Source organism: Vicugna pacos, chromosome 6 (genome assembly GCF_048564905.1).
Source record: "Vicugna pacos chromosome 6, VicPac4, whole genome shotgun sequence".
Classification (NCBI taxonomy): domain Eukaryota; kingdom Metazoa; phylum Chordata; class Mammalia; order Artiodactyla; family Camelidae; genus Vicugna; species Vicugna pacos.
Window position 1 is genome coordinate 52885243 of NC_132992.1, and position 12537 is coordinate 52897779.

Below are 12537 nucleotides of genomic sequence, written 5' to 3' on the forward strand. Positions count from 1 at the left end.
ATTTTTTGTAAGTTTAAACTTAAATCAAATTACAAAGTTAAAAATATAAAAAAACCTCATTTTCTTACTGTTAAAAATATTTTTTCTGTTATACTTTATAATAGTGGCATTTAAAGCAGAAAATTATATGACCTGTCTTTATGACTGTGTTGAGGTAGAAACAAACATTTTCCGAACACCCTCTACTGCCTAACCTCTGTTTGCTAATTTCCAGACAACCAGGTAGGTTCCTTTCTACCTAGCAACAGGTGAGTGTTATGAGTATTTATCTTATAAATGATCATACTTAGAACCAGAGGTGTTAAGTATCTTTTTGAAGTCACACAGTAAGACAGAGAGGTAATTCAAACTCAGATGTATTTGATTCCAAGTTTTTGCCTCTATGTACTATGCTTCCTTATTTTAAAAATATAAAGCCAAAATTTTTTAAATAAAATTTTTTCAAGTTATACTATGTGTGGCCAATTCCCTTTACTTTATTTTTTTTTATTGAAGTACAGTCAATTTACAATGTTGTGTTAGTTTCTGGTGTACAGCATAGTGATTCAGTTATACATAAACATATATATTCCTTTTCATGATAGGTTATCATAAGATATTGAATACAGTTCCCTGTGCTATACAATAAGTTCTCGTCATTTATTTGTTTTATATATAGTAGCTAGTGTCTGCAGATTCCAAACTCTCAATTTATCCCTCATACCCCTTCCCCACTGGTAATCATAAGTTTATTTTCTATATCTGTGTCTCTGTTTCTGTTTTGTAACTAAGTTCATTTGTGTCATTTTTTTAGATTTCACATATAAGTGATATCATATGGTATTTGTCTTTCTCTTTCTGGCTTACTTCACTTGGTATGACCATCTCCAGGTCTATCCATGTTGCTGCAAATGAAATTATTTCATTCTTTCTTATGGCTGAGTAGTATTCCATTGTATAAATATACCGCAACTTCTTTATCCAGTCATCTGTTGATGGACATTTAGGTTGCTTCCATATCTTGACTATTGTAAACAGTGCTGCTATGAACATTGGGGTGCATGTATCTTTTTGAATTAGAGTTTCCTCTGGGTATATTCCCGGGAGTGGGACTGCTGGATCACATGGTAAGTTTACTTTCAGTTTTTAAAGAAATCTCCATATTGTTTTCCATAGTGGTTGCACCAAATTACATTCTCATCAACAGTGTAGGGTTCCCTTTTCTCTACATCCTCTCCACCATTTACCACTTGTGGACTTTTTAATGATGGCCATTGTGACAGGTGTGAAGTGATACCTCATTGTAGTTTTGATATGCACAAATTTTATTTTGCCATCATTTCAGACTTTCAGAAAAGTTGAAATAATACAACAAATTCCTGAATCTCCTTCATGCAGATCCCACAAATGTTAACAATTACTGGTTTTGTTTTTATCCTTCTTTCTCTATCTGTATATACACTTTTTCTTGTTTTTTGAATTTTTTAAGTTATTAAGTAGGATGCTCCTTTAGTCCTAAATAGTTGTGTGCATTTCTTTAAAAAAAAAAAAAGAAAAGAAAAAAAGGTCTTACATAACCACAGTACAATGATTAAAATCAAGGTATATATAAAATATATAAACAAGTTCATACTGTATAGCACAGGGAACTATATTCGATATCTTGTAGTAGCTTATGGTGAAAAAATATGAAAATGAATATATGTATATTCATGTATGACTGAAGCAATGCACTGTACACCAGAAATTGACATAACATTGTAAACTGACTATACTTCAATAAAAAAAAAATCAGGTTATTAACACTGAAACATTATCTAATATATTGACTTTACTGATTGAGACTATCAGTTGTCCCAGTATTGTCCTTTTACATAAAAGAAAATTCCATATTATGGTTGCAATCAGTTGTGAAGTCTCTTTAGTCTCCTTCAATCAGAAACTGTTCCTATATACTTTTAAATTCTAATGCCTTAAATGAAAACTATTTATTTAGGTTGTTGCAGGTACCTAAACTATTTGTCTCTACGTCATACTTTTGAAATAAAAAACCCTCAGTTCACTGATCATAAAGAAACCTTCAATAATAAATATTTTGTTGGAGATATATTAAAGTTCAGAAATCTTACCTTTTGTATCAGGATGTATCCAGGATGTTGCACAATTAATTTTCAAAGGGCAGCCATCAAAAACTTTGGAAAAACAAGCTCCCATCTTATTTATAAAGAAAGAAACATTGACTTATTTGATTAATTTTATATATTCTTAGAAAATAGCTAAGATTATTACAAAATGCTAACCTCTTACTTGCATATACCTATGATCTGATTACAAAATAAAATTCATATTTTGGTATAATTTAACCCCTTCTACTAAGACAGTCTCATACTTTTTCCTTCTGTAATCTACCACTTTAGGGCAAAAATATTAAATTTATCAAAACAGCTACATATGTCAATGACACACTCTTGGAATTTTAAGTCATTAATTATCTTTATGACTAACATTTAATAATGTGAAACAATGAATGACTCTATTGAATAACATTATAGTGATTATAATGACAGCAGACCTCTGTAATAGTGATAAGAGAAAAAGACTAGTATTTATATTAAACCTTTACTGTACAAAAAGGTACAATTTATAAAGCACCCATTCCTATGACTGGCTGAACTACCTTACTGATAGGTTCTATTGAAGGGCCAGAGAACACAGAAGCTTCCCTGTTCCTTTTCATTGTATATAGTTCAATGTGAAAATGGCTTCAGGGGTAGAAAGATATTTAACCCACATAATGAAGAGGACACAGTACTACTAATAGGATCACATTAAGTTGGCCTTGGTAGGCTAATCTGAGAACCCAACTGCCCATATTTATAAAAAGTGAAACTATCCCAATCCTAACCAACGCACTCAAATTAGGATACATGATTTGATCCACAGTATATCCAAAATCATTTTTAATGCCTTTGTATTTTATGAATCCTTTCTTTCAATGGCTCAAGATACTGGATAGCAAATAAACAATTTTTGCTGCTTTTCTGAAGAGAGAAAAATTGGCAAGTGGTTCACATAAAAGTACTCCTTACCAGTACTTTTGGGGTGGGCGGAAGGCCATTGATGACTGGTTTCTGTGGGGAAAATAATTTTTAATACTGTAAGACCTCTTAAAGTCTTAAACTTTATACATTTAGAAATCCAGTTATTCAAATTCTTGAATTAAATAGACTATGCTCCTTATATATAAATACAATATTAATTCCAACTGATCACCAAATGCCTCTTAATACCTACAGGGAAATCTCGCTTGTCCTTTTTTCGTGGTAACTGTGGTGCTTGCGCTGATCCTTCTGTATTTTCACTAATCAGTTTTGAAATACCATCACCATTTCCTAAAGAGAATCATAGTTATAAGTTGAAAGACCACACAAGTAAGTACCTTTCTTGGAAAATAATTTCCCCTTTCCCCCAATACATTTTCCATTAGAGTGATCCTTATTTGGGAAATTCTCCCTACTGTCACATGAGTTAAAGTGTCTTTGGTGCCTTTCTCTAGATTCTGCAGAGGTACCACTGTATCTTTAGCAGCGGTCTTAATCCATGAAAACAACAAATGTGTTTCCATGTTGGGAGAAAAATGAAATCTGATCTACTAATACTGATATTCAAGACCTTCCATAATTGAACTTCAGTGTACCTTTTTGAGTCCTATCTCCCAGTATATACCTTTCAAAAGCTCAAAATTCAACCATACTAAACTGTACTTCTAAATACAATCTAGATTTTCCTGCTTCAGTACATTTGCTCATTCTTTCTTGTTCTCTAAGGTCTGTCAGTACTGGTTCCACTTACTGAAGGCTCACCAAGCCTTTTAACACTCTGTGACGGCCCACCTCCTCTTTTCCCTATCCTTATCTCCCTCAGAGATCTCTTGTCCTCTGTTACATATAGTTACTTATACTACAGGAGATACTTATACAAACTGCCTTGTCTGATGTTTTGTGTACATGGGTATAACTGCTGCTACAGACCCTGAACTTCTAGAGGGCAGGGACATCCATTCGTCTTTCTAGATCCTATAATATTTAGTAAGGGGTCAAATTAGGGTTGAATTGGATTGAATTTATTTATAGCCCATCCATGTGGAATTTTAAAGAAACTTCACAAAGCTTTAGATAGTAGTAAGACTGACTAAAGAAAAAGACGTTCTTTAAAATATAAACAAAATGTCTTTCTTTTCAGTTTTCACTTTGATTTATTTACCCAGATCACAGTATCTAGCTGTATGCACTCCAGGACTGCTGATACTGCTAGCCGTACCGATAGAGGAAGTCTCGGCTACAGGACCACAACTTGGGCTACTCTGTCTTCTGAGAACTTGGGGAGCTCTGTTCTCTGAATCAGGACAGCGTTTTACAGTTGATGATTTTTCTTCATCTGGAAAGTTGTCTTCAGGGTAACTATTTATCCTTGGCTAGTTAGTCGAAAGACACAAAAGTACTTTAATAAATTTGGATATAAAATATTAACCAACACTTTGTTATTATTATGTATCAAAGATTTAGGGGGAGGAGAACATGCCTTTTTTTTCCCTTTTGTATAGTTCAATTCACTGGACCAAGTAAGCAAGGTAAGCAAGAGCTGAGTTATTGTCCCAACACGACTACGAACATGCCATGTAACTTACAATCAGCCTTAACACAGAACTGACAAAATTTTTATAACCAATAAAATTATATACACAATCCACAAAATACTTGATAACTAGAAACAAGCAAGGAAAATGACTTAATGAAATGACTCTAGTGAAATGTCCAATGCAGTAGTAAATGAGGATTGTAAATGATGAACTCTTTATCTGCTCTCCACGCGGTCAAGTATTTTCTCAAATGAGTATTTTTGCCTTTTTCTAATAGCTATAAAAATACTGTATTTCTCATGAAATCTTCTTTAAATATATATTTTACATCTTCATAATACACTCTTGAAGAAATCTGTATTTATCTAAAATATAGTTAAGGGAATTTTGAACAAATTCAATAAAACTTTTTAAAATCTATTTTATTATTTAAACAAGGATTTATTGTTGAAAATCTTTTAAGTAGCTCACCTTAGGAGGTAGGGGAGGTGGTACTGCACGTTGTGAAGTTGACCTAATACAGAAAAAAATGCAATTTAGATGGTGATAAATGACCGTAACACAAAACACAGAGGCAGCATTAAATGTGCATTAAAATTTGCTTATATTCGGGGGATATAAAAGACAATTAGATCATAGTAGAGTACTTTAAAATCTACAGGAACACTTAAGATCTCATTTTGTTAAATTGTATTAGCATGACTATAAAACGGAGTTTTTATGACGCCTTTATGGTAAGCTTATACACTTAACATGTAATAAAAACTAAATTAAACTAAATAATAAAAAAGAGATTCAGAATTTTATAGTTGGAACCCACAATGAATCAGGTTCAAATGGCTGTATCACCAAACCCTTTGCTACTCACTCCAGTGGGGGGCCATAGATCAGCAACATTGGTATGACCTGGAAACTTTTATAAATGTACCCCTAGAGCTACTAAATCAGAATCTGCATTTCACCAGTATCTTCAGGTGGTCCTCTAAGCATATTAAAACTTGAGAAGCACTGATATAGCCCACTGGTTCCATACATTTAACCACAGTCACTGCAATCAATTGGGAAGCTTTCAGGATTCTCAGATTCCAGTCCCCAAGATTTATATTCAATAGCAGGGGTTAGCAAACTTTTTCTATAAAGGGTCAGAGAGTAAATACTGTAAGTTTTATGAATCATATGGTGGTCACAACTACTTAACTTTTTGTTGTAGTGTGAAAGCAGCCACAGAGAGTATATAAATTAATGAACACGGTTGTGTTTCAACAAACCTTCACTGATGGACACTGAAATTTAAATTTCATATAATTTTCATGTGTAACAAAATAACACTTTTCTTTTGATTATTTTTTCAATCTTTAAATAATGCAAATATCATTCTTGTTTGTGGGATGTACAAAAATTAGACACTGGGCCAGATGTGGTTTATAAGCCATACTTTGCTAATCCCAGATCTATAGGCTTAATGTTGGGGGGTGTCCAGGAATCTGTATTTTCAAAGAACCCTCTAGGCAGTGTAATAGGTTTGGAATAACTCATCAGGGCCAGCCTTGTCACTTAACTGTTGAGGAAAGACATGTCTAGAATATGAAGTAACTATATTGCAGAGATGAAGTTGGGGTTTTCGACTCCTACTATAGTATTTTTTCCCACGACATAATGTAGCTCATCTTTCAGTATATTAACATTACACATACTGTATTCTGATTTAAAGAACAAACCCCAAAACCTTAATGATCAACACATGATGCCTTCTGGTATCATGGCTAAAAAAAAAGCCAGGAGATTTTCACTGACAAGAGGCACCTAAGCTTTTATAAGAAGAAAAATTAAAGCTTATTAGAATAAATCACTCCCCTACTAAATACTGTTCTTATATAATCAAGTAAAATAAAGTTAAAAAAACAACTCACTTGCCAGTATTTGCACCATCAACAAAAGGATTCCACCGGAGCACAAAGTTTGGATCTGATGACACTCCCTGCGAAGGTAAAAAAAAGAGTTTAAAATGTTACCTTATAATGGAGATTAATCATTTAATTCAAGAAAATATTCATTGTCATGATTAGCATCATCTTGACTTTCAATTTTTAAATCTACAGCTAGATTTTCTGTCATTTGATATATTTAGGTCAATGACTCATTACCAGTGCAAGAAATTCTGTAAACATACTAAACATAGCTTAAAATGTGACAAGCCCTCTTTACCAACATGCTAGTATATTCCAAAGCAAAAGAGAAAAACTTAACTTTGAATAACGTGCATCACTACTCCACTAGCATGGAGAACTATACACCGTATTATTAAATTATCATTAATTTATTGGTGCCCCTATTTTTTCCAAATAACATGGAAATTGAGAATTTATTGTACAGTAATATACACAGTAAGAAGATCACCACTTCCAAATGTTAAGGATGAAGAGATCCATTAACAGAAGACAATTACTCTAAAAATGATACTTTTACTAAAGTTAAAAATAAAGTGGATGTTAGGATAACATCTAGGCTGACTCTAATAATATCTTGCTCTAGTTATTGTTCTCACCTTTAATATAAAGGTTAACCAAACAGTAATCCCAAAGTAAGAGTAATGGTAAAAAAAAAAACAAGCTATGTTAACAAATAAATATTAAAAATAGTAAGGTAACACAAAAATGTTCTACAGGCTTAACAGAATCAATAAGACAAAAGATCTTGAAAGCTTAAAGTTGAGCCTCAAATTCTATATATTTAATAACTTTATATGAATTCTTCAAAAGACTCAGAAGGATCAAAATGTATGATTAAAATGGCATATTACACATTGTGCCCTGGTCAAAATAAAAGATTTTTCAAACTCTAATGTGTGAAATACATTATCAAAATTAATGCTTTGAAGAGTATATTATTTTGTTCTTTAGTCAAAGTATACGTAACTTAAATTTTCTCAAATTTTAATGTGTAAAATACTTTAAAACTCTTAATTCCTACCATTTCATCCCGTGCTTCTGTTTCTTTTCTCAGAGGAGGTTCAAATTGTAATTTGTCAACTGTAAAATAGAACAGATATTCACAAATTCTATCTTAAAGGACTAATCTGGGAAATGTAATGAGAAGCACGTGTATTGGGGAGCCAGGGAGAGAGAAGAGAAGAAAGAAGAAAAGACAAAAACTGTTGTTTTTTTTTTTAAACTACAAGAGTACCCCTTTCTTTATGCCTACCAAAAGAAAGTAACGATTTTGTACCTTCCTAACTACTCTTCTTAAGTCTTGGTTGAGTCAGGAAATTAAATAGCACTTTTTGTGTATTAGAGATTTTAAGAAAATTAATTAAAAGTAGATGACTACAATTTTGAAACCCCAATTGTAGAACAGATGAACAAGATTACACTGTATAGCACAGGGAAATATACACAAAATGTTATGATAAATCACAGAGAAAAAATTTGTGACAATGAGTGTGTATATGTCCATGAATGACTGAAAAATTGTGCTGAACACTGGAATTTGACACAACACTGTAAAATGATTATGAATCAATAAAAAAATGTTAAAAAAAAAAGTAGATGACTAAGCAAACACTTTAAGGATGTTTTTATCTAGACCACAGACTCTGTTTTTTTGGGGGGGGAGGTAATTGGGCTTTTATTTATTTACTTATTTTTAGTGGAGATACTGGGGCCTGAACTTAGGGTCTTGTGCTTGCTAGGCATGTGCTCTACCACTGAGCTATACCTTCAGACTCTATCTTGACACTAATTTAAACTAATATTTTATGGCAGGATGAAACCTCCAAAATTACCTATAATTATCTAAAAGGAACAAATGATATTTGTCAAATTAAATATTACGATGGCATTCAGGAATCTAATATTATGTTTTGCTAAATGTGTATTTTATTTGGCCTAATCAGACTAATTTTAGAATTATTCCTAATATTGAAAGAGTAACTTCTTTTATAAGGAATATCCTATAAATGAGAGAAAAGGATGGGTTATTATCCACTCAAAGTACATAGAACTTTAAAGTTCTAAAATACAATGTGACTAAGAGACCAAAAAATTAAAATTAAAGTACTCACACTTGCATCAGAGGCACAAGTTTCCTAAATACAATCCTGGTAAACAAAATACACTAAAAAAAGTATTTTCAAAAAAGATCCAGTTGTCCTTATTCCTAAAAACATGATTTGTAAAGCAAAACAGAGTACTTACATAAATCATTACATTAGACAAAAACAATAAGTTATAAAGTTTTCAATGAAAGATACTCCATAAAACATAATATCTGCTTTTCAAAAATAATGTAAAATAAGAGGCAGTTGTTCATTAGTGACTGACTTAACATCATTTTAAAACTTGTTAATTAAGAACCATTACTAGAACTGGCAAAGAATCACTTCACTCATTTGAGACAGAGATGAGCTGAAGATTTTTTTTTGTCACAACTAGAAATATTGGCAAGCAGGTCTAGAGAAGAATTATAAAAGGCATAAATACGGAAAGGAAAGAAAATAATCACTTTTAATAAAAATTATATACTCAGCAAATTTCAAGACTTAAAAAATTACTACAGAAAATGAGTTTATAAATTTGATTTAAAGATATAGTAAAATATCAACTGCACTCCAGTATCAGTGATTGAAAAAAATTTTGAATTCTACTTCTTTTATAACAGCATAAACGTTTAAGATATTTTACTTTAACATGTAAGAAAAGCATTCCTTAAAAAATTAAATTTGAATTATGACAAGCCTATAATTACTGCAGCCATGACTTATGGCAAAGAACACTAGTGTTTCCAATATCACTGTTCTGGGTGGCAGACTAGACTCCAAGTTGTTTTGTTTTGCTTAAAAAAAAAAATCTTGGCAGTACCATCGAGTGTATCTTTGGCCTATAAAAATATGAAGGTGGGGAGGTCCTCTAGTATATATTCTCATTTATCTCCAAAAGATGTTACCTATTATAGGTATAATGCTGCTATAAACAACTACAACACGTAACACAAATATGTGAATGCATACACCCTATACAAAGCAACTGTTTTAAGGCAATGGATTACACCATAGGGTTGTAATCTTTGAGAAAAGGGAAATATATGGTGGTAAGACCCCCATTCACCCTGGCTTTCTGCATGGGGGCACTTTCTAAGAAAGTGAAACCCAAAGAGAGAGTTTCACTGGGTGTAGGAAACAAAGATTGGAGTTTGGGGCTGCTTAGGCAGTGGAAATTTGAAGGGAAGAGTACCACAAATGAGAAAGATGCATTAAGAAGGAGTTCTAGAAATATGCCAAGTGTTTCCTTAAATCTCTGGTGGCATACTAAATTGCCCATGAGCAAAGCAAGATTATTCAAAGTATGACAGAATATAGCTAACACACTGCCATGAGCTGAATGGAGGTTCTGGTGATCACAGAGTAAGAGGAAAAGACATGAGTTTCCACCCAGAGGAAAGGCCTTGCCAAGGATTATAGTAAAACCTGACATGGGCCCTGAAAGGATCAAGATAACCTACCGGTTAATTTATGATTTAAACATTCTTTAAAATAAGACATGAAAATCAAGACAGTCAATGTGGTATCATAACATCCAGGATATAATAAAAAATGACTAAGGACTAGGGATGAAGTTGAAAAATAAAAATCATAACCAGTTTAAAAAAATTAGAAATATACTCAGAGATGACACAGATGTTAAAATTAGCACACCAGGACATCTATTTAAAACATCTATTATAAATATATTCAAGAATTTAAGAGAAAAGATGGACATAATAAGCAAACAGATGGAAATTCTCAGTAGAGAGATTAAAACTATATATATATGTATGTTATACATCTATGTATGTATGTATGTATGTATGTATGTATGTATGTATCTACATCAATGAAAGTTTAGATCCAGAAAATATGGTATCTGAAATAAAATTCATTGATGAGCTTAAACAGCAGACTGAACACTACAGAAGAAAAGATCAACGAACGTGAAGTCAGGGCAACAGAAACTAAACTGAAGTACAGAGAATAAAAACACCATATGTGTGTTTAAAGGGGCGGGGAAACAGAGCCTCAGAGAACTGTCAATCAACATCAAGTTGTCTAACATGTAATTGGAGGAATCTGAGGCAGAAAATTTTAAGAAAGAGTGGCCCTAAATTTTTCCAAATTTGATGAAAAATATCAACTCATAGATCTAAGAAACTCAATGAACACCAAACAGAACAAAAAGAAAAATGCACCAAGGCACATCACAGTCAAATTGCTAATAAACAAACAAACAGAAATCCACAAAAGTTTCATAGTACAGTACCTATTACAGATCCAAATGATGAACTTGGATATTTTCTATTTTGTGCCTTAAAAACAAATCTGAATTGATGTCATGGATTGGGTTGCAACCTGCAGTTTAAAAATCCCAAAGTAGAGGAACATATGGTGTGTTGTACTTCAGATAATTTTTCATAAATAGTGTTCCTGTCAACAAAGGCTTTTGTTTTGGTTATCACAGGTCTATTTCTAGGATGGATCAAAGTTTGTTTTAAAGGTTCAACTTGAACAATGGCTGAAAAAGCTTGCTTGAGTTTGTGTTTCCCACCTGGGAAAACTCTAATTACTTATCTAGGAAATACTTCTCTAGAAGTGTTACTAAGGAGATTTGTAAGAAAACACATCTTCCTCAAAATCTCCATTGTCTTTATCATCTTCAGTCTTCAGGTAAGAGAAAAAGGACAAATGAAATTTTCAAACGTAAGCTGGGTAAATTTAAGAAATTTTTAGACCTCTTTAGCCTAAAGCGCTTTCCTGTTTGTTTGTTTGGCCTGAATGACAGTAAGGTCAATTCTCGCAGGAGTCCTTTAACTCTCTCCCAGTGAACACAAAACCGAGTATCTTAAATATCTAGAAATACTGCCGCTCCAACTCCAGTTTCTACATTATTAAAGACTAATATAGCTGAGTCTTGTATAGTACATAGTTTTATACTCAAACATGTCCAAGAAGCGTTTCTTCTGAAATAACCTTTAAATGATTTAAAACTCAGAGACTGCCTTCTGGAAAACTGCTTTCTAACTTCAATAAATAGAATAACGCCAGGTACTCTTAACAACTAACACAATGGTTAAAACAGAGTGATGATCTATGGCTCTCAATTACAGCGACATGGGCCAGTCTAAATCAATGCCAAGATTGTCTCAGTAGGACATCTCAAACTGGAGATGACAAAGAATCTTTAGAAGCAAATGACTGCAAAAAGAAGACAGTTTCTACACAAGTCTGTTGAATCAAGCTGATGACAACATGAAATCAATCATCTGCCCAAGACCCTTGGAACAAGATGACCTGAGACACTGGTTGTCATACTTTAATGTGCATATTATAGTTCTTTATTTTTTTAGCTACCTTTTTTCCCTCCCTGCCATTTGAAGGTTTGGTCTGTTGACAGACCCTTATTACCTCTAATTATGATAGCTGTAGAGTCCTTATTCTTAACATTGTTCTATGTAGCCTTAGTCAGTCTTTGGTATGCGTCCATTACCTGGCTAGAATTTACCTGTAAGTCAGCTAAAATCACATACTTAAACGAAATGTTGGTGAGTTACTTTCTTTGTGGATATCTCTCATTTCTTTTTGGTGTCAATTCTTTGTAATCAGTTAGTTTCCAAGGTAAGTGGACTCAACCACTAAGTGACTTTTCAGATGACAAAAAAAATTTTTTTAAGTTAATTTAGGTAATACATCCGTATCTGGATCAAACTGAGAAAGTAATCTGCCTTGCCATTCATCAGGTTGGGAGGACGGACACAAGTCCAAATGCAAAGTCAAGAAGAAACAATTTTTCTCCAAGAATATGCTATATATGTAAAGCATCACATGATGACCCCCCTCTCTGAATTACTACTGCTTTCTTACTGAGACACATTATTCTCTAAAATCATAGACT

At 32.8% G+C, this 12537-nt stretch overlaps 1 protein-coding gene across 1 annotated transcript in view; it reads right to left on the reverse strand.

Moving 5' to 3' along the window:
* The window catches only part of MAP4K5 (mitogen-activated protein kinase kinase kinase kinase 5), a 113264-nt gene that overhangs the window by 22503 nt on the left and 78224 nt on the right, over nucleotides 1-12537 (reverse strand). The window contains exons 15-21 of the mRNA XM_072963043.1: nucleotides 7589-7647; nucleotides 6529-6596; nucleotides 5090-5132; nucleotides 4300-4453; nucleotides 3274-3371; nucleotides 3069-3110; nucleotides 2109-2193 (exon numbers count right to left, since the gene is read on the reverse strand). Coding sequence (XP_072819144.1) covers nucleotides 2109-2193; nucleotides 3069-3110; nucleotides 3274-3371; nucleotides 4300-4453; nucleotides 5090-5132; nucleotides 6529-6596; nucleotides 7589-7647 — 549 coding nt within the window. The remainder of the gene's footprint in view (nucleotides 1-2108; nucleotides 2194-3068; nucleotides 3111-3273; nucleotides 3372-4299; nucleotides 4454-5089; nucleotides 5133-6528; nucleotides 6597-7588; nucleotides 7648-12537) is intronic.